The sequence below is a fragment of the Pan paniscus genome, chromosome 6 (genome assembly GCF_029289425.2).
Source record: "Pan paniscus chromosome 6, NHGRI_mPanPan1-v2.0_pri, whole genome shotgun sequence".
In the NCBI taxonomy this organism is placed as follows: Eukaryota; Metazoa; Chordata; class Mammalia; order Primates; family Hominidae; genus Pan; species Pan paniscus.
This window is the reverse complement of record NC_073255.2, coordinates 45,308,431-45,331,541: the sequence shown is the minus strand read 5'-3', so window position 1 is coordinate 45,331,541 and position 23,111 is coordinate 45,308,431. Positions and strand designations below refer to the sequence as shown.

The following is a 23,111-nucleotide window of genomic DNA, read 5'->3' as shown; positions in this document are numbered from 1 at the left end:
CAGCCAGTCTTTTGTTCTTTCGTTTTTTTCTATATGTTTAATGTCACTTGTATAATTTTTTCAGTGTTGATAATAATCTAAAATTTACTATATATTTAGGTGTAAGATTTTTATTTATTTATATATTTTTTTGGAATACCAAGAATTCTTTAGACTTGTAGACCCAAGGATTACATCAACTCAGGAAACTTTGCTTCTATAAAGTTTTTGATTGTTTTATTTTACTTTTGGTTCAAGTTTTCCCTCTTTCCCCTGAGAAAAACAAAATTTTAAGGTTGGGGCTCCTTTATCTGTACTATATAGCTTGCATTTATTCTCTTATCCATTTCATTGTCATTTTCCTCTGGAATTTGGTAGTTTCCTCAGGGTTATCTTTTATATCAATCCTTTATTTTCTATAGTGCCTTTTCTTCCCTGTCAGTCTCCAATATTGATTTTTAATTTGTATTTGCATTTAGAATTTTCTTACATTTTTGTTGTTCCTCTCCTTTTTGTATATCTACCTCCATCAGTTTTTTTTAACATTTTTATATTTTCTTTGTCAACTTTATAAAGTTATCTAGGAAATACCTTCTAAATTAAAAAAATCGGCATAAAGTTATTTCATCTATATGATCTTTTTTTAAATTTCTCAAAACAATATTATCACTTTAACAAGGTGTACTTCTAGTGCTCCCATTTTTGTTTTTAAATTGTTTATTTTATGATTCCTCAAATGGCCAGAGAGTTCTCCAGGTTCTTGGAGTGTGCGGTGAGAGGAACATTCTTAGCTTCCTCACTGCTGACTTCAGTTTAACTTTAACTTTCAGTGCCTTGCAGGCAACAGGGGTCTACAGGATTGTGGTTGGGTGTATACATCCTTTGGTAGGCTAGGTTATTTAAACTGGACACCCAGTTTGCAATGTTTTTGAAGAGCATACTTCATTTAAGTCTATACTCCTGCTCCAGTGTTCACTCCTTCCATAGCTCATCCTGGATCCACTTTAGCTCATAAAGCTTTCATCATGGGTGACTAAGCATTCTAGAGAGCAGTGTAGCTCTTCCTGGCCCTTATGTTCTCTGTCATGTCTATTCCGTGAGATATAGATCTAAGCGGATGAATAGAAAAAAAAATAGAGGGACAATTGCAAGACCATTTTTAGCCAGCTCAGAAGATAAATGTCAAACAGTGGAAGGATGACCCCTGGTGTGTTTAGGTGAATGCCTCAAAGTTGGTCAAAGAAAATGTGGTGGGAGGAGGGCTCAAAGTTTTATCCTACCTCATTTGATGTTGTATGATCCATGCTAGATTCCGGAGGTCAGATCATGTGATATACAGTCCAAGAATACAATCTCAGTCCTTCATTTTAAGGGTGCAATTGTTAGAATCCTGCTCAGATTTTGGCCAGTGTGGTTTTCTTATCTCTTTTATTTCTGACAATACTGTTGTTTTTTGGCTTCTATTCTCCATCCACTCTGTATTCATACTCTTTACCCTGTGGCCTTGCAGTTCCTTCCATCAGTGAGTGGAGTGTCTTTCCCTATCACTTGAATCTGGGCTGGCCTCATAATGGGCTTTGGCCAGCAGAATATGGTAGAACTGACAGTGTGCCAGTTCTGAGACCAGACCTCAGAAGCATATTTCTCTCTCTCTCGCTTGCTCCAGCTACTGCTATGAAAACAAGACTGGAATAGCCTATTACAGGATGAGTGACCATATGGAACAGAGCCAAGTTGTCCCAGATGAAGTTGTCCTAGATCAGCCAGCTCCTAGGAAACCTGCCAACTGCCCACACAAAGGAGCCCAGCTGAGATCAGCTTAGTCTGGACTAGATCAGCAATTTATAGTGGATTTATAGACTCAGGAGAAATAGTACATGGTTGTTAACTAAGTTTTGGGATGGTTTGTTAGGCAGCAATAACTAACTGATGCATTACATTTAATCACAGGAACTGTGTAAAGATCCTTGACATAAATGCAAATTACACTTCAGATATGTTGGAATGATTTACTTTCCTACCAGGAGAAATACAAGTCCTAAAATGAGGAAAAAGGTATCTCAATTTAATTTGCACTTAATTGGGTCATAGGGCTATTTAAGAATTTTTCATGCATTCATTGCAAATTTTAAATCATCCATCAAAGTTTTTTAGTAACTTTTGCCCACTTTACTTTTGTGTAATTTGGTTTAAAAATTTTTTGAGTAAAACTTTAAAAAATTTGCAATATCTCACTTCCCTCAAAACACTTTTAACCTTAGTCATATACATTACAGCCTGTTGAAATCTCCAAATGGACTTGAAAAGAACATTACTGATGGAATGAGCTAAGGAATACTGAAGGCTACCACATATTAATCACAATGTTATAAACTTTACATTTGTTATCTCACTAGACTCTCAACAATTTTTTTTTTTGAGATGGAGTCTTGTTCTGTCGCCCAGGCCGGAGTGCAGTGGCACGATCTCAGCTCACTGCAAGTTCTGCCTCCTGGGTTCACGCTATTCTCCTGCCTCAGCCTCCCCAGTAGCTGGGACTACAGGCGCCTGCCACCATGCCCAGCTAATTTTTTGTATTTTTTAGTAGAGACGGGGTTTCACCGTGTTAGCCAGGATGGTCTTGATCTCCTGACCTCGTGATCTGCCCGCCTCGGCCTCCCAAAGTGCTGGGATTACAGGTGTGAGCCACTGCGCCCAGCCAATAATTTTTAAGGTAAAAATATTCATAAGTAGTTTTATAGATGAGGAAATTGAATTTAAATAAATTGCAGAAGAGTACAAAGAAGTAAATAATTGATCGAAGTTTCAAACCCAGGTGATTTGCCTTGTGTCTGTACTCTTATTATCACCCTCTATTGCTCTTCCTAAATGAAGGCTTCACCTTTCTAAAGGCATTTGTTTCTAATTTCTTTCTTTTGTTTTGGTCTGGCTGTGTTTTAATGCCTAAACACACTTTGATTAGGTTAGTGAGAAACTTTCTGGCATATGATAAATTGTTGATAAGCATTCATAGTTCATACTTGTGTGTCACTTTTCTTTGTCTCGTGCTTTTTAATAAGTATTTTGATGGAAAGGTGGGTGAGGGCAAATTAGCCAGCTGCCATCCTCATCTGACACTTGTTATCAACATCTCTCTCTTTTCTGAATTTTTAATTTTAATTTTTGATCAACATATATTAATAATCTAAAAGTATTACAAATAATAATTTGTAAAATTTATACACTGTATATTTTGCTTCACAATATGTTTTTCATTTATTTATGTTTAATTAAAAAAAAATAGAGACAAGGTCTCATGATGTTGCCCAGGCTGGACTTGAACTCCTGGGCTCAAGTGATCCTTCTGCCTCAGCCTCTCAAGTAGCTAGAACTACAGGTACATGCCACCACACATGGCTTTTTCTATATATTTAAATGACAAATCTCGTTGTTTCTGTTCCTGGCTTTAAAACTCTTTAGGGTTCTCCATTACTTGCCGAATGAATTCTAACAGCTGGAGCAGGGCATGTTTGGCCTGTCACGTATGTCTCAAACCTTTGCTTCCAGTCTTCTCTCTGACACCACTCTCTTTGCTCCAGTCAAATTGAACTCTTCACCAAGTACATTCCCAAGTACATTCTGTTCTTTCTGTCTTCTGCTTTTTCATGTATGCTTTTCTTTCTTCTTCGGATGTCTTTTGGTCACCCAACAAACTTCTGTTCTTCATTCAAAGCTCTATTAATAGAGGCGTTTCTAGCCTCCCTAGCCATATTAGAGTGGTTGCTCCTCTCACACTGACAACATGTCCCTCTCTCAGCACGTGTATCATATTGTACTTACATGTTTAACTTGACCACAAGTTTAGTGTGATTGATATTTACACTGCCTATCATAAAGTAAAAGCTCAGTAATACATTTTTTAATTAATAAAATAAAAAAATACGTGCAATAAATAGAAAGGATAGCTGGTGAAAGAAGGTAGAAAAAAGAAACAACAGGCATACAGATTGGAAAGCAAGAATAAAACATCCTCTATTCACAGACAACATAATTATCTACATTGAAAATTCCAAGAAATCTATACAAAAGCTACTAGAATGAATAAATGAGTTCAGCAAGGTCACAGGATACGTAAAAAATACACACACACACACACTAATTATTTTTTTTTTCTATTCTACCAGTGAATGAGTTTTAGTTATGTTTTTTTATTTTCCATATTTTGTGGTGCCTTGACATCTTAGGGGCTTTGCAGGCTTGGAAGAAACTGCCCCTCCCAGGGCTAGCTAATTCCTAGAGATGGCAAACAACTTGTCTGAGAGCCCACCATTCATATGTAAACCAACCAATCCAGAGTCCATGCCCACAACCACCTCCTTTGTCCAACTCACATAGCAAACCAATTTCCCTTGCCCTAAGTCTCCCCAGGGACAAGTACAGGACACCTAGAGACTACCTCTATAGCCCACAGCCACTGAAATTATTGGAACTATCAAATCCTAGACTTGCTCAAACTGGCCTGCCCTGCCTGGCCATTCCTTACCACAGCATACAAAATAGAGGCTCTGAGCCATGCTCTCCCGGGCTTCTGCCTCCTGATTGACCCAGGAGCTCCCCCTGTGGCCCTGCGCGGTATGCCATGCCTCCTGTTTCTAGGGTTCTGTGAGTATAAACTTCTCCCTTCATGAGAAGCATTTCCATGTCTGTATGTATGCATGTGCATACTTAATTAAAACAAATCCCAGGTACACTTTAATACAAAGTGAAATTCAAAATTAAAATCAATACCTTTTACAATAGTTCCAAAAAAATGTAACTCTTAGAATCTACATGGAAACTCTTAGAATCTGTGTAGAATTTGCATGCTGAAAACTTCAACTACTGATGAAATAAATCAAAGGAAACCTAAACAAATGCAGAGAAATGCTAAGTTTGTGGGTTGAAAGGTATTCAGAAATTGGAAGATTGTTAAAATGTCAGTTCTTCTGATATTCATCTATAAATTTAACACAATTGCAATCAAAATCCCAGTGGGAATTTTTTTTGTAGATATTGACAAACATTTCTAAATTCATATAAAAAGGCAAAGAAATGAAAATAGCCAAAATAATGTTTAAAAAGGACAGAATTGGAGGGTTCACACTACCTGATTTTAAGGCAGTATACATCTACAAAATAGTGTAGTATTTGTAAAACAATAGAAAGACAGATCAGAGGCACAAAACAGAGAATATAGAAAGAGACCCCTACAAATCTAACCAAGCGATTATTGAAAAGTTGCAAAAGCGATTCAATCAAGAAAGGATCGTCTTTTCAATAAGTGGTGCTAGAAGAATTGGACATCCCATGTGCAAAAACAAATAAGCCAACAAATAAAAAAGTCACCATCCATAGCTCACACCTAAAAAATAATAAGAATTCAAAATGAACCAAATACTTAAGTGTAAAATGTAAAATCTTGAAACTTATCAGCAAAACACAACTCTTTGTAACCTTGGTTAGTCAAAAGGGTTCTTAGATATACCAAAAGCATGATCTCTGAAAGAAAAAGTTGATACATTGAACTCCATCAACTTTAAAGACGTTTACTCTGCGACAGAAACTACTAAGAGAATGAAAAGACAAGCCACACATGGGGAGGAAATATTCAGAAAACGTATCTGACAAAGACATTGTATCTAGAATACAGAAAGAACTCTCAAAAATGAACAATATAAAAGCAAACAACCCACTTAAAAATGAGCAAAAATTTTGAGCACTTTACTACAAATGATAGACGGATGGAAGAGAAGCACAAAAGTAGATGCTCACCATCATTAGTCATTAGGAAAGTCCAAATGACAATCTTGTATTATTGGCTACAATTTGTTCCTGTGCAGAGACTGTGTGAGACAGCTTCAACAGCTCGGTCTTTTTCCTCCCCTAGTTATAGTGCGTTCACTTCCGACGTTATGTTGAAGGCCTATCCCCAAAGATAAAGCCCTGGATTGGTTCAAGTAATCGTTTTCTCAGCATTGTAGGGACCATTTGTGAATGGTGCTCTGTTTGCTAATCTTTATCTGCATGTGGCCTGAGATGAGCAGGTGAGCAGGCATGTCACCCCCTCCCTGGGTCCTCCTGGGCCTCGAGTTACAAAAGGTGGAAGATTCGGTTGCATGGGCATTATGATAATACAGGTGGTTGTATATGCATCTCAAAACCTTCAACATTCACTTTACGCCATTATATAAGGTTAGTATTAGGAGGGACGCACTGGGACTGTGACTTATTATTTATAACAGTATTTTGAGTACATTAGAAACTTAATAAATATGACTACTAGGATGGCTTTAAGATTCATGCCATGTCTTTTCCTTTCTCCACCAAATACTCTTCTCTTTAAGGTTAGGGCAGCTGACATCTGTAAACTCCAGATTCAAGGTCTTCTGCTTGAAACAAGACCTTAAGGAAATTACAGAACTAACATAGCCTTTTTGCTTTCTTCTGTAAAATAGGATCATGCTACCCAGACTACAGGGGGACTGTTAGGAATAACAAACAAAACAGGCCAGGCATGGTGGTTCACGTCTGTAACCCTAGCACTTTGGGGGCTGAGGCAGGAGGATTGCTTGAGCTCAGGAGTTCAAGACCAGCCTGGGCAACTTGGCAAAACCCCATCTCCACTAAAAATACGAAAAAACAAATTAGCCAGGCATGGTGGCACACACCTGTACTCCCAGGTACTCGGGAGGCTGAGGGGGGAGAGTTGCTTGAGCCTGGGAGGCGGAGGTTGCAGTGAATGGAGATTGCACCACTATACTCCACCCTGGGCATTGGAGTGAGACCCCTCACAAAAAATAAAAATAATAAAAATAAAAGGGAACAATACACAGGAGTCTGTATATGCTGCCATTGCACCTGGCATGTAGAAGCTGCTCTACAAGGCTTCTTTATCTACTCAGGATGTGAAACTTTGTGTACTGCTATTTTAATATCTTTTGTCTTCAGTATAAAAAAAGCAACTCCTCAGGGGAGGATAAAGCACACCACAAGGATCGCTACATCAATAACCTCTATGAGAGATGTGGACTTGTCAAGTCATCTCCATGATGGATAGAACAGAGAGCAAACATCTCTGAGACAAGTTGATGCTGATTCACTGAAAATAATGAGGTGAACATCCTGGCAATTAGTTGAGGTAAAAAAATTATCCTTTATTGTGGTTTGGTGACATTGTGCTAATTTAGAAACCATGGATGCTGGTTTATGTGAAAGTTTTTGTTTTCTTTCAAGTCTCTGGTTGGAAACATCACATGGTTGGTTGCTGTTGCTGTTTACTGCCACAGCCTGTTCAAGTCTATTCTCGGAGAGTTTTCTTCATATAGGAGTTGGTACTAATCCAAGTGTAAAATCCGGAGAAATGTGTGCACAGCTTTCTGTGTGGATTCTTAGCTAAGGTTTGAAAAGTGGTCTGCTTTGAGCTCATCTGACCAGAAGATCTGACTGCTGTCAGGCAAAGAAAAGGGTCTGTCAGGAAAGGACTGGGCACCCCAAGTGGAATACGGAAAGAGAAGGGCTGTGCCTCCTTGCAGAAAAGAGCACAGCTGGTGAAGCTGCCTTCACATCGTCCAAAGTTTCCAGTTCTGGAAAGTTCCAGTTGTAAGAGTGAAATCAATGCCAAGAGGCAGGTCAGTGGAATGAGAGGCACTGAGAAACTAGCCACTGTGGGTGGAAGGGGAAGGAGATTTGGTTTTGACAAGTCCGTACTCAGGTCTTCAGTAAGGAGTTCTGAAGTCAGGGTGAAGCCTTTGTTTATTCTAGAGGAGGCGGAATTTGGGGTCTGGGAAAGAAGATAACTTCTCAGAAAGTGAAAAAAAGCTCATGTAGAGGATGCTGGGCAAAATAATGGGAAAGAATAAATCAGCATTGTAGAGAATGTGGTTGGATCATAAAATCCCAGGCTATAGAGATTATGTGCTCAAAGCCTCTGCATTTTATGTGAACACACACAAACCAAATGTCGACCAGATGCACAAAAATGTGCATACATGGAGCAGCCAGCCACCAATAGTAACTAGCATTTCACTTCTCTTTGCATCTCAGTTGGCTGTACCTGGAAGGGTCTAGACTTTGCCTCCTTCTCGTTCTGGCATTCTGACACTGTGTGCAGTGTAATAGAAAAACCGGTTTGGGAGCTAGGTTTGCCCAACAATAGATATTCTGGGGTGATTTTCATCCTTTGCATTTGTCATTACGATGTTTTGTGTGCTTGTGCAAATACAGGACGGTTCCTGAAATGTGTCTCTGAGCGTTCTTAACTGTGTGTAAGGTAAGCGAGGAAAGTGTCTAAGACAGAGGCCAAGAACACCTGTCACAGGGTACCCGCCTAGAGTGTCTGTACCGCATCCTTTCTGCTACACTGTTTGCACACACACAAAAGGGCCGAGGAGCCAGGGTTGGTGTTGGATATGCCCAGTACGCGTGCTGGGTGTTGGAAGGATGGGGCCGGCGGTAACAAGAATCGATATATATTTACCGCGGGGGCGGGGGTGGGGGTGCGCGGAGGCTGCAGGGCGGGGCAGCGCTAATGAGAGCAAGCCCGGCTTGTGGTTGGTTCTGGAGTCTGGTACCCACAGAGGAGCAGGCAGGGAGGGAGGGGATGCAAGCAGGAGGATAAAGCGATGAAGTGTGCTGCGTTACCGCGCATCAGGCGCTGTTGTTGGAGCCGGAACACCGTGCGACTCTGACCGAACCGGCCCCCTCCTCTCGCACACACTCGCCGAGCCGCGCGCGCCCCTCCGCCGTGACAGTGGCCGTGGCCTCCGCTCTCTCGGGGCACCCGGCAGCCAGAGCGCGGCGAGAGCGGGCGGTCGCCAGGGTCCCCTCCCCAGCCAGTCCCAGGCGCCCGGTGCACTATGCGGGGCACGTGCGCCCCCCAGCTCTAATCTGCGCGCTGACAGGAGCATGATCTGTGCCCAGGCCAGGGCTGCCAAGGTAAGCGGGCGTAGCGCGGGGACACTGTCTGCCGCCCCTTCCCCCCCCCTCCCCCCCGCCCTTCTCTGGGCGGCTTCCCCGCCGCACGCGAGGCCCCGGCAGCGCCCTCCCTTCCCGGGGCCGAGATCCACCCTCCTCCCAACCCTCTCGCTTCTCCCGCGAGGTTCAATTGTCAGCCTGGGTCGCGCCGCCGCCCGGGCTGGGCCGGCATCCCCGGGTGGCGACCCCGGCTTGGGTACTGCAGGCGCACCCGGCCCTCCTGCGGGGTACGGAGAGAAACAAAGAAGCCCCCAAGCGGGTTCGCAGCGCCTCCCCCGCCCCTCAGCGCCCTCCCAGTGGCGAGGAGGTGTCAGGGGAGGGGGCGGAGAGACCTACGTAATCCCCCTTCCCAGCCCACACCCACCCCTTGTGAACCAAAGCTCTGGATTTGCGCTTCGCCTTGGGCTCGCTTTTGAACAATTGTGTCCCATGCAATGCCCGTGGTTAGCCCAGAGAGCGCCCAGAGCCTCCGCACGGGCTCGCCGGTGCTCGCTCGAGGGGCGCGTGCCCAGGTCCGGCCCTTGCTCCCATGGACGGGTGCAGGAGGGGAGGAGGCGCTGTGTGGGTGCTCCCCCAGCGCCTCCCTGTTACCGGCCGGCTGCGCCGCTCAGCCGGGCCTGCCACCTGAGTTTTAGCGGGAGCAGTCCGTCATGTCGCCTACCGTATTGCGACTTGCAGACAGGCAGGGAGGGAGCCGCCGGGGGGAAAAAAATGCGTCCGGTCCATTTTTGGCTGGAGGTGTGCTTCCTGCTACCCCTACGTTCCCGGGCGGTGACAATGCAGCAAAATCCGAGGGCTCAAACAATGTGGCCCCTCCATCCCCGGCTCCAGGGCATTCTGATTGCTCTGCCGCTTTGACGTCCCGGCCACTTGGCTGATTTTCAGAGCCATGATGCGCGGTGTCTCTGTCTTGCACACACAGGCTGGGCACCATAACTTCTTCCCTGCCGAATTTCAGCGCGTAGGGGGAGCTGGCAGGGACACAGGCTGCAGAGATGCCCGGCTTCCTGTGGTTCCGGGCACAGCGCGCCTCAGTCTGCATTGGGCTGACACCAGATAGCATGTGGGGATTTTCCTAGTTGCCGAAGAAGATATTATTTGACGTTGCTGTAGTTTTGTGCTTACTTCTCTTGGAATCTGCAGTGGTGCAATTCTCCCCTTGTTTTTCCCCCCTTCTCTTTGAAAAGATATCAATGCTATGTTCAGCAGAAACGGATACAGCAAGAGCAGCATAGTTCAAAAATTGAGGGAGGCATCTTCTCTCTTTTCCTGGGATTTAAACGCGATTTAGGAGGGCAGATGCCCTACTCGAAAAGGCCAACCGTTAAAGACCCCGGCAGTGTTGTGGTCCAAGGCGTCTCAAAGCAGGTGGCCACATCTGCGTTTCTCATCAGCAGACTCGCTCCGGCTGTGGCTATTAACGGTAATTCATTCTAGATTGGGGATTCATTTAAAAATGTGTGTTTTCCACTAAGAAGGGATTAGAGTCCACATGCCCACCCTGGTATGAATGTGTGTGCCTGTTTGGTAGAGAGATAGATTGTGGTAGAATTCCCTGTTGGTAGAATTCCCTGTTGCCTGTTCCCTCCGCTTGCTGCTTCCTCTGGAATGTGGCATTGGAAAAACAAAGCACTATTTTAATTCCTAGACCTCCAGGCAAATTGGCCATTCTAGTGTTTTATTTAATAAACCACGTTCTGACTAATTCCACACTATAATCCCAGTCTAGTGCAGTTGGCTGCTTTGTGGAATGACTGTTCTCTTTTTTGTTTGGAGTAGTTTTTTCATGAAGGCAAATTGCCTAAGTTTGTTTAGATTGTGACATTATTGACTTGATAGGGAGGTCACATCCGGAGCTGGAACAGCCCATCAATGTATCAATACAGAGGGACTGCAGCTCTGTTATTTGTGTATATAGCATCATTTGACTTGATTCCTTTTACACTCTGGCTTTTAAAGATGGATGTATTACAAGATCACTTTGAGCTTTACCTTCTATTATGCTTCCATCTGATATGATTGTTAACAAAAGAAATATTAAAAGGCCAGATGTGATATGGAAAGACAAGCCTGAGTCTCATTCCTCATGGTAAAGGAAGTTGGACTGGCTGGTTTCTATCGTTCTTTCTAGTTCCAGCATTCTGTGGTAACTGACAGAGGAGTAAGAAAAGTTACCCAGTGTTGGAAAGGCAAATAATTATAACGTGAACCATGCAAGCAAACCAAGGATTGACTGTAGAATCTGCGGCTTATTTTTATACCTTGCAGCTTTTAAAACCCAAGCGTCTGCATTTTCCCCATAAGTGAAATTACTCACCAACTCAAACAGGTCTTTTTTTTTTTTGTCCACTATTAAAACATTTGGTGGAGGGTTGGGGAAAAGAGAAGAAGATTGAATTAATTGGATAACAGGTGTTCTCCTTTTGTGGAGTTATTCATTCCAACCCCATCTTAGATAATTGAGAATTCACTTTTTCCAATCATTGGTTTTTGTTTGTTTCTAATGAGACACTCTAGATAGCTGTTTCATCCTATGCAGTAATTGACAATGGCATGAGACTTACTTTCTCTGATGTAATTTGGTGTTGCTCTCAAAACTTGCTAGCGCTGTTGCTTGCCACAAAAATGGGTGAAGCAATGATTGGTCTAAATAGGCAGGCAGGCAGTGTTTTCATGCGCTATGGTAATTTTTATAATTTAGGTATAGTCAAGGTATTTGTTGATTCATGCTTAGTCACACAATTTTCCATAGTTGTGCACTCATTTGTTTTAAGTTACAATCAAAATAATATCCTGAAATTACAGTCCCTGCAAGGCATAATTAACCACTTCTTCTCCTGTTTTCCCATAGCCTTTTTGTTCATAGAGCTAAGATAGCACTTGCAATATTGCAGTTATCTGAGTTGTAAATGTGCCACAGTCTCCTTATCTTAAATATGGGATGAGCTTCTTCAGAACAAGGACATGTTTATATTCATCTCTCCAGCACCTAGCAGTTTGCCTGGTACATCATGTGTTCTCAGAAATGTTTATTGAGTGGATTTCAGGTCATAAAAATGCCCTGTAATTGTATCGGCAGGAGGTAGGTAGGAATCCTTCACTTTGTGAGTCAGCTGGGGGAATCAGAGAGGTTATGTAAGATGCTTAAGGGGGAACCGAGAGCCAGGACTCAAATCCAGGCCTTCCACCACCCACCCTCAGTAAACAAAAAAACACATAGAGAATGAGTTCAAATGCTGTAGGTTTTGGTTATTTTTTTTTTCCTTGAATGATCTGGATTATCCATTTTGACAAAATTTATCTGATAACTGCTCTGTTCTGTCTTGCTCTGGCCTTAGAAGGAAACATGGCCCAAGCACTCTAACCTCTAATCCACACTTAAACAGAAGACGTGAGCACCCTTCTGCCCACTTTCTCTCTAAGTCCTGGTTCTATCAACCAGAGCTTGCTAGGATGATGGACACGTCTAGGGAATGTCTACTCATTATTTGCTCAAGCAACATTGAACCACTGTAAGTGCTTCTGAAATGACCTACAGTTAGACCAGAGACAACCATCCTTCCTGGGCCAGCCAAGCTTGACTGAGTCTCCCAATGGCAGGTTTCTAGACTAACAGGTGTGACTTACAGACATCAAGACACCTGCTTCTTTCCCATTTACCTGCTTCCTTTTCCATCCTAAAAAACAGGACAAGCTACATTAGGAAACCAGGAAGTTGCAATACCCACATGTCCTCTCTGTAAAACAGCCGTTGGCACATTTGATGTTCACGGACTTTTAGAGAAAACAGTATGAAATCCTCTGTGGGGTTTTCTTCAGGTCACTTTTCCTCTTTGAGGGTTAGTTTCTTCTTCTTTAAAAGTAGAAAGTTGAATCAAGTAATCCCAAAGGTCACTTCTAACATCATCATTCTGTGATTATTTTTGTTGGTTTATTCAGTTGAGCAAGTTGAAAGGAGAAAAAGATTAGAAATAATTTAACTTGGCAATATGTAGAGAAGAAATAATTAAGGCTACATGGTGCAGCCTGTGGTTATCTGAGAACTACTTTGAGCCTTCTGTTAAAACTGTGCTTTATACATTTCTATAATCCTTTCTTATTTGTAAAACTAAATTTACTATATTAAGGGGAAAGATTTGTGGCATTTCTTGTTCCCAGTGAGGAATGCAGTGGTGGAAAAAGTATGCAATCTCCAAAATGTACAAAATGTTTAGAATTTGGGGGTTTAATAGCCAAGGTTCCAAGCATTTTTATTCTCACCACTGAGTATGTTTCACAGCTGAATAACTCTTATGGTCAAAGTGTTCCCTGCAATTCATCCAACAAATTCCCCTTTCAGTTTCTCTCTGGTTCCTCATTTTGCTCTTTTTTTCCACTTCTTTAGCTCTACTCAACTTCCTATAACATCCCCCACATACATAAGCCATATGCCAGTAGTACACTGCCACCCCCCACCCACCCCACCAAAGGCAGGAGTCAGAGCTTCACAACCTCCTTACTCAGCTCAATCTTTTCTACTTTCTGAGGTTTATTCATTACCATTGCTTTTCCAAGTTAAGACACAATGAGATATAGAAGCAGGTCGAATCTTTTAACGATATCGTTTATCGTTTACGTCTTTTTCTCACAGACTTTCTGACCACCATTTGGAACCTCAATGCCATGCATTTAGGTGTCTTAAAGCCTCTTTAAATATTTTAGGAAGCAAAGCAGCATATTACCAATTTTATGTATCCCATCCCACAGTGTTTGGATGTGTGGGTATTGGTAAGTAGTTGTACTGTTCTGTGACATGGGCACTGAAAGGAGAATGATAATAATGCAATTACTTACTGGCAACATATGACAAAGATCACTAAGCTCCTAGGTCATCTGGATTCCCATAGCAACAAGTGGTATACACTGTTTGCATTATTTGTTCAGAACTGATACTTTTCCTGATTTATTGGTCTGAAGCTTGATGCATATGGAGGCCTGAAAAATAAGGATGTGGCATACAGACAGGCTCTCCTGGTGTTATCAGGCATCTATGCATGTGATATGCAGGGAGAATTTGGTGGATGGAACTTAAGCCGGTACCAGGGAGGCGGGGGAAGAGCTGGGAAAGGACGCCATCTGTGCCCATGATGACAAATGCCATCATGGAGACTTCATTCGGGGTCCCTTTTATATATTTAGTGATGCAGATTTTCCATTTCACACTTTCTAGATATATTTGTATTGCACAGATGTCAGGGAAATATCATGTGTGTGAAAGAAAAAAAAAAAGATCAAAATTCACATCCATGGCCAGGGATTGTAATTCAATCATTTTGTCCTGAAATTGACATCCATTTAACGTGCATGGATGTTCCCTGCTTTTGCTTTTGCTTTGGGGGTTCAAGTCAGAGCAGTTTGAGAAACAGAAATCTCAGCCCTACACATTGTTAAAATTCAGAGATCTAGGTTAAGGGGGGAAAAGATGGGGAGAATAAAATTAAACATATAAGACCTTGCCATCAGTGCCGTCAGTACCAGAGCTGATGAAATCAATCAGCAAGTGATTCCTCATCCTCTTTCCTGTAACACACAAATGAGCTGAAGAAACCACAGGACGCAGTCAGTAAGTTTTTATCCTCAAAAGGACTTCTTTTTTTCTTTACCGTTATTCATAATTCCTTGTGCCATCAAAACTTAAAACTACTTAATGACATTTTCCCTCTATTTTGAATACAAATTATTTTTGTAGAAATGAGCTTTTTGAAATTGGAAAAAAAAAATCATTTTCAGGATTGTTGCCAGCTTTATTTCCCCCTGCCTACCCCCAGCATTGTCCTTGGTGTCCCCTCTACATGACCGGGCATAGGACCTGCATGTAAAGAGGATGATGATAAGGAAATAATTGGCATACAAATGGTACTGTGATATATGACATTTATAAAACCGCTCCCTGACTCCACATCCCCCATGATTGATTTTCTGTTTCTTTTTAAAGAATATGCTTCAAAAAGTTTGTCCCACTGGCCTTCTTCACTCCCTCCATCTCAGCCTCTAAAGACATATTTTATTGTGACATATTTGATTTTGACAAATAACACATTGAACGTATATGAAATATATGAAGCAAAATATGACACACACCCACCATGCAGCCTGAGACCAGAAGATCACCGTCTTATTTGAAGCTACTTTTGTGTTTCTGCCCCCTCTCACCTTTTGCCTGTCATGAGAGCACCTCGATCAGGTATCAGTCACTCGTTCCTGTCACTCCCCTCCCTGTTGTCATTAGGGTCACCAATGATCTCTACCTGGTGAAGTACAAGGGCACAGCTTTGCTGATCTGAGCAGCATTTCCCATGGGGCTGTGGGGGACCATTCTTTTCTTAAGCACCTGGCTTCTTCCAGGACACCAGATTCTCCTGGTGTTCCCGCAGCCTCTCTGGCTCTTCTCTCTCAGGCTCTTTGGATGGCCCCTGAGTTTTTATCCCGATTGATCTCAACTGAATTTTGACCTTTAAATGCGGGTACAGGGATTCCCCAGGCCTTGGCTCTCAGACTTCTTCCCTTCTTACTTAAATTCCTTCTCTCAACACTGTCTTCATGCTCATGATTCCAAGTTTATTTTGTCAGCCCTGACTCATTCCCAGAACTCCAGACTTGAAAATGCAACCGCCCAGCATCTCCCTTTGAATGGCACGTTAGCTTAAAATTAACACGTGCAAAATACAACCCCCGATTTTTGCTCCCTAAACGTGCTTCTCTTCTGGTGTCCTCCATCTCTCTCAGGGACAACTCTGTCCTTTCAGTTGTTCAGGTCAAATACCTGTGAGTCCCTCTGACTTTTTTCTCACCCAGATCCAGCTTTCAATAAATCTCTGTCCCTTCTCTCTCCCTCTCCATCCAGCACAGCCATCCCCGTCTAAGCGCTAGTAAGCTTTCCTAACTGGTTTTCTGTAGTCCTTGCCCATCTGCAGTCTGTTCCCTATACAGCAGCCCAAACGAGCCTTTGAAAGTGGAAGTCTTCTCATTCATTCATTCAACAAATACTGCCTAGACATCTGCTGTGTGCCAGGCATTGGTTTAGGTGCTGGGATGTAGCAGGATCACAGTGCAAAACAGTCACAAGTCCTTGTCCTCCTGGAGTGGACATTGTGTTACTTCTTTGCCCGTAGCCCTGTTCAGGATGAAACCCAAACTCCTTACTTTGCCTACAGGGCTTGCCTTGCCACTCTCCAAGTCCCCAGTTGTCCTTGCTCTTCCTAGAACATGCCAGGTACAAATACTGTTCCCTTGACCTGGAGGGACGGTCCCCCAGCCACCTGCATCCTGACCCCCTTTATCAGATATCACACCCTCAGAAAGGCTTATTCTGACCACACACAATGTGCTCTCTTCCATCTGCTTGTTTGCTTGCTTTTTCTTCATACCACTTAGCACGGCGCAATTTGTTACATAGTTTCTGCTTATGTGTTATTCTCTGTCTCCCCTTCTAACTTGTAATCTCCATTAGAGCAGGAACCTATTTGTTTACCCAGTGCCTGGAAAAGTGTCTGGAACATATTAGACACCACACTGAATGTTTGCTGACTGACCGAATGATGTAACAGGTGCTTTCCTTAACTGAAATCCAACCTCAGAACTTTCTCTATGTCCACATTATATTGGATAAATCCCCTCTATTTATTTATTTATTTGTTTTATTTTTTGAGACAGGGTTTCACTCTGTAACCCAGGCTTGAGTGCAGTGGCATGATCTTGGCTCACTACAACCTCTGCCTCCCAGGCTCAAGTGATTTTTCTGCCTCAGCCTCCTGAGTAGCTGGGACTACAGGTGCACACCACCACACCCGGCTGATTTTTGTATTTTGTGCAGAGATGGGTTTTCACCATGTTGACCAGGCTGGTCTGGAACTCCTGGCCTCGAGTGATCTGCAAATCTGAGTGATCTGTAATCCCAAAGTGCTGGGATTACAGGTGTGAGCCACCACGCCTGGGCAGATAAAACCCCCCTAAAAGCTGCTGGATTAGAGTTTAGATGACATTTTCAGGTCTCAGGATCCTCTGAGCATACATCTTCCCTTTTCCATGCACTATTTTTCCCTCCCCTACAAGGAGGTGGCTGGGGTTCTTCCTTCCTGCCTGGACATTTTGTTGGTCCTGAACTTCCGTGTTTTTCTCCTGGCTGGTGTTCTCTAACAGTTAAAGAGAGTGGCTAGCTTTAGCTTGTCTTTGCTTCCTCAGCATGCAGCAAGTAGACCCGGCAACTCAATTATTGTTGAGTTGAATCACTTAGTTGTTGTTATTGTTGCTGCCAGGACTTGATAAAAACTGTTCTTTGCTTCCTCTGGGCCACACTGACTTTGTCATCTTAAATGTGAGCCTGTCAGTCCTGTGTTCAAAGCTCTCAGGAGTGGCCAAAGTACGCACAATTCCCTAGGCTGGCATCGTCGGGCTGTAGGCCTTGGCCAGCTCATATTCCCATGCACTCTTTTGACCCTCTGTGGCAGCCAAGCAAATCATTTTCCCATTTCTCCCAACATGCTCTGTGCTTTTCCGTAGTTGTGTAAACATATAGTGATATGTAAAATCACTATATTATACATATAGTGAGATGTAAAATCACTATATTATACATATAGTGATATTTTACATCTCACTATATGTATAATGAATGATGCTATTTTCTGCTCTTAGACTCCCCATCCCTCTGTAAATGTAACCATTTTTAAGATCTAGCTTAAACCTTACCTCCTAGCAGAGTCCATCACTCAGTTTCCTAATAGGATATGATTTATCTCCCTACAGAATTCTCCTGGAATGAGTATCATTATTTGCTTATTCTTCACTCTCCTGTCTTTCAGCCTCCCTACTAAATGCTGAGCTCCTCTAGGTTAAGGGCTTGTCACACTTCTCTTAGTATTCCTGAAAATACTTGCCTCAGTATCTGCCTCAGCAGGTACTTCTTTCTCCGAATGTGAAATGAGCTCAAGGAATAACCTAAGAGTTGAGAAGGTCTGCATTTCGTTGCTTCTAGAATGCTATACGCCATGTTGTGTCCACAAAATGCGTACCCCAAAGGTAAGTAGAAAGTTAGAAGAGGTGCACTCCACAAGGACAGATTTTTATTTGTTTGTTGATTCTCCAAGGACAAAGAACAGTGCTCTTCACTCAGTAACCATTTGAAGAATGAATGAAGTACATAGCTGGCATGTTAAATTTCTAATACCCTTGTTCTATAAATGAGCAAAGCCGAGGACTGCAGAGCTTTCCCAGGTTCACGAGGTCAGAAGTAGAGCCCAGTTTTCTGCAGCGTGAATCCTGTCTTTCTCCTGGTCTCCACCCCTGCCATGAATAGCATCAGACCGGAGCGAGAATTGTCCCAGTAACTCTTTCCAGGTGATGCTCACTAGTGTTACTTTCTTACCAATATCTGAGGAGCTTCCTTCTTTAGGCAAGGTCTAATTTTCAGGTCATCTGAAAGAAGCAAGAGTAGAAATTGCAGAATTTCAAAGGACTCAGAGACCCAGAAAGGGGGGTTTATTGGCAGTGCTCCTCTTCTGCTTTAGAAACAACTTTTAACAGCAAGTAGCAAACTTTTTGATGAGACCTCTCTCATAGGAACTTTGCAAGCACTCTCCATCCTGTTGTCGCAATAAAGTAAAATTTATCTTTCTTAGAAACATACATTCAGATCATGGTGTGACATCCTTGAGAAAAATAGCGGAAATTCACAAATTGTTATTTTCTTCTTTCTCCCAGGAAAGGAAAAAAATATCACTATATGTATAATAAATGTTAAGCTTCGAGATTCTAAAGAGAAATTTGACCAAGGGACTACTAAATCACAAATCTAAAAATAAGTCCTATATATCTATACACAAATATGTATAAAACTACATACACATACACATAACATGTATAAACACATGCATATAATTTTTTAAATTCTGGTTATTTTCAAATCATTTTCCGTTGCTTATTTATTCCGAAAACATTTCTTGAGCTATTATGTGAAAAGCATTTCGGTTCTTTTGTGTGTGAGATTTTTCCATCTAGACAAAAATCTGCTTATGGTTAAAGGTGAAAATGCCCAAAGACAAAGCAGAATTAAATCCCTCCCATGCAGAAACATCTAATTTGAGAAGGCAAAATGAAAAAGTTGTAGCCTTTAAGGGTGATTATTTTATTTTTTGCACTATTCATGGAGCATCTATTTTGTACCAGACGCTGGGCTGGGGGCCATTACCACGATGAATGAATCCACAGCACATTTCTTGTCTTTACAGAGTGAGCTCCTCAATTTTACAATATTGCTTCCGGAGGAGCTACTCACAGTTCGGTCATTAAACAGAACATTGCCCTTGTCAGGAGCTTAGAAATCATCGTGACATTCTTGGCTTAAACTTAATTTTACCAAAACTGAGTGTACCTGCCGTTGACCTTGGGTCCCTTAGGGCCAAGGCACCAGGTCCACTTGCCGAGAGACCACTGCTGTAGGAACATGCTCCCCTGTGACCCTGAGCTTTGACATAAGTTGCCTTTTTCCAGGGGATCCAGAGAGTCTTCTGGAGCAGGGAGCACTTTCTGTCTAAATATTGCATATGGACTTTAATGAACAGCTGTGTCCTTGCCCATCTGCAGTCTTTGCCCATTCTGAGGTTCAGATTTGGCCTGAAAGTCAAGTTTCTGTGGTTTTTGCCTGGTCAGGACCCAGGCAGAGTGAATGATCTGGCTTGGTGCACATAATTAGCAGGTGGATGAGGCCAGGGTGGCAGATGTTTCCAGACCACACTGGACATGAGCCCCAGCCCTCTTGCCTGCTTGATGCTGTGGAATAGTGGTACCATAGCCCTTCCAACCGGGTGGGCTGTGGGCTGGGATTGGAGGCTGGAAGACCAGGCCCTCCTCTCCAGAAGTCTGTGTCCTGCTCTCAGTTAAACGGCACATATTGTCTTATTCTAGAATGTGTTTTAGTTTCTTGGAGAAAGTGTTTAATGAACCATTTAAGCTATATAGAGAAAGTTGAGAGATTATGGCAAGAGAGAGAAAACAAATCTAAACCCAAATTCTATCTACAGGTGTGGGAGTGATTGGGGGTGGGTAGGAACTGAAGGGAAGCATCAAGCTCTGAGATAGAAAACCTTCATTCTGTGCTCCTGGCTCCGTCCTTTTTCAAGTGTTCATTTGTGTCTACTAAACGATGTAATCGACGCACTATTTTTATAGAGACATGAAACTTTGTGGTAGATATTTTTTTCTTCACTGTTAGAACTCCTGCCTTTGAAATTTCATTTTAGAGGCAAAAGAGAGTGAACGGCTTTGCTTTTACATTTAGCACATGTTGGTATAAATTCGCAAATAGCTTTTGAGGGATCCAGATATTTTATTTTTCAAATCTGTTTTTTCAAAGTGCTATTAGCAGGTGGAACTCATGACTTCAGGCAATTTTCAGGCAATGAGCTCAGTGAGATTTGAAAATTAGCTAAGCCATTTGTAGATTCATAGAATGCTGTCTGGATAAGGAACCTAAGCCATGGTCCCATTCAACCCACTCATTTTCCACACAGTGAAACACGTTGTGAGCACACATCTCCCAGGACCACAGAACTTATATTTGTTAAACCTGAAAGAGGAACCTGTCTCTGAGCTTGGGGCCTCATGCTCTGCAGCACTTTTTGCTAGCTCTTTTCAGGGGCTGTCCTCAGGGTGCAGGCTGGTGGCATCAACGATCGAGGTGCAAAGTCAGTGCTGGGATAGGGGACTGGGAGTAGCCAGGAGCTTACCCTGGTTGCGCCTTATCTTCAAGCCAATTATTAACAGTATTGCTAGTTCTTCACATTTTTCTAAGCAAACCAAAAGATTGTGTTTTTAAGATAAATTTTATAATTTTAAGATTTTTTTCTCATTCAACTTAATGATTTTACAATACTCAGTGGGCCAAACCAAGTATAACTGTAAGTCTCCAATTTGCACCTCTGCTGTAGGAAAACTGTGCTTTCAAGATGCCTTAGTTTGGGGTGTTATACCAGATACCATAGACTGAGTGACTTATAAACAACAGAAATTTATTTCTTACAGTTGTGGAGGCTGGAAATCCAACCCAGTGTGGTCGGGTTCTGTAAGAGCCCCCTTCTGGGTTGCAGGCTGCTGACTCCTTGCACCCTCGCTTGGTGGAAAGAGGGCTAGGGAGTGTTCTGGGGCCTCTTTTATAAGGGAACTAATGCCATTCATGAGGGCTCCAGCTTCATGACCTATTACCTTCAAAGGCTCCTCCTCCAAGTATCATCACACTGGGAGTTAGGATTCCAACATGCGAATTTGAGGGGTGCAAACATTCAGTCTCTAACAGAGGATTTCTATGTTAGAAAGCTTTGGGGGACAAAATCCATGTAAATGCGAGGCATGCGTATATATGAGTTTGTTCTCACTTTTTTTTTTTTTTTTTTTTTTTTTTTTTGGTTTTTACTCACCACTGTACTGACGAGGATCACTTTCCTATTTAAATGAAACCCTACCAGCTTGAGTCTCCTTGGATTCTTAGGGATTGCTCCTTCCCTTCTTTTATAATTGTTCTATTTTCTCTTGTCCATAAAGCATTGTGCAAACCTTCTTCATCATCTATATCTCTTCCCCACCACTAGAAAAATTCCTCTCTTTACTTGATTTTTGCTACAACACCTTAAAAATGTTATTTTTAAAATATAACACATATATATCATTGTCTAAAGCAAGGGTCTGCAAACTGAATTGGCTGGCCTCCTGTTTTCATAGATAAGGTTTTATTAGAACACAGTCATGCCAGTCATTTACATTGTGCTTAAAGCTACTGCCACGCTATAATGGCAGAGCTGACTAGTTAAGACAGAGACCATTAGACCCACAAAACCTTAAATGTTTACTAACTAGCCCTTTAAGAAAAAATTGACCTAACTGCTGATTTATATGAAAACAAGTATACAGGTATACCTTGTTTTATTGCATTTCACTTTATTGCACTTCCATAGATACTGCATTTTTCTTACAAATTGAAGATTTGGGCAACCCTGAGTCCAGCAAGTCTATCGGTGCCATTTTTTCCAACAGCATGTGCTCACTTAGTTTCCGTGTGTCACATTTTGGTAATTCTTATAATATTTTAAGCTTCTTTATTATGATATCTGTTATGGTGATCTCTGATCAGTGATCTTTGATGTTACTAATGTAATTGCTTTGGGGCATCATGAACTACACACATATAACATGACGAACTCAATCAATAACTGTGGTGTGTGTTCTGACTCTTCCACCCATTGGCCATGCCCTCATCCTTCTTCTTGCCTCGGGCCACCCTATTCCCTGAGACACAACAATATGGAAATTAGGCCAATAAATAACTTTACAACAGCCTTTAAGTGTTCAAGTGGAAGGGAGAGTCTCATGTCTCTCACTTGATATCAAAAGCTAGACATGATCAAGCTTAGTGAGGAAGGCATGTCAAAAGCCGAGACAAGTCAAAAGCTAAGCCTCTTACACCAAACAGTTAGCCAAGTTGTTAATGCAAAGGAAAAGTTCTTGGAGGAAATTAAAAGTGCTACTCCAATGAACTCCTGAATGATAAGAAAACAAACAGCTGGCCGGGCAAGGTAGCTCATGCCTGTAATCCCAGCACTTTGGGAGGCTGAGGCAGATAGATCACCTGAGGTCAGGGGTTTGAGGCCAGCCTGACCAACAAGGAGGAACCCCATCTCTACTAAAAATACAAAATTAGCCAGGTGTGGTGGCGCATGCCTGTAATCCCGCTACTTGGGAGGCTGAAACAGGAGAAATCGCTTGAACCTGGGAGGCAGAAGTTGCGGTAAGCTGAGATTGCACCACTGCACTCCAGCCTGGGCAACAAGAGTGAAACTCCATCTCAAAAAAAAAAAAAGGAAAACAAACAGCCTTCTTGCTGATATAAAGAAAGTTTTCATGGTTTTGGATAGAGGATCAAACCAGCCACATAGCATTCCTTTAAGCTAGAGCTTAATCCAGAACAAGTCCCTAATTCTCTCCAATTCTGTGAAGGCTGAGAGACATGAGCAAGCTGCAGAAGAAAAGTCTGAAGCTAGCAGAGGTTGGTTCATTAGGTTTAAGGAAAGACACTATCTTCAAACATAAAAGTACAAGATGAAGCAACAAGTGCT

The 23,111-nt window shown here is 42.3% G+C and overlaps 1 protein-coding gene and 1 long non-coding RNA gene across 9 annotated transcripts in view; both read left to right on the top strand.

Annotated features, from left to right (window-relative positions):
- The first annotated feature begins 8,554 nt into the window (after positions 1-8,554).
- The window catches only part of HECW1 (HECT, C2 and WW domain containing E3 ubiquitin protein ligase 1), a 445,382-nt gene continuing 430,825 nt past the window's right edge, over positions 8,555-23,111 (top strand). For 3 of the 8 annotated variants that reach the window (XM_034963991.3, XM_008960745.4, XM_034963990.3), the window contains exon 1: positions 8,556-8,931. In XM_034963991.3, coding sequence (XP_034819882.1) covers positions 8,902-8,931 — 30 coding nt within the window. In that variant the 5' untranslated portion in view covers positions 8,556-8,901. Of the gene's footprint in view, positions 8,932-10,254; positions 10,394-23,111 lie in introns of those variants that run through there. The other 5 variants (XM_008960744.4, XM_008960746.4, XM_057302857.2 and 2 more) reach the window with 3 other exon arrangements.
- Positions 13,821-23,111, top strand: part of LOC130541697 (uncharacterized) — a 44,702-nt gene continuing 35,411 nt past the window's right edge. Inside the window, exons 1-3 of the long non-coding RNA XR_008955789.1 lie at positions 13,821-14,572; positions 14,945-15,193; positions 17,811-18,027. This is a non-coding gene — a long non-coding RNA (uncharacterized LOC130541697). The remainder of the gene's footprint in view (positions 14,573-14,944; positions 15,194-17,810; positions 18,028-23,111) is intronic.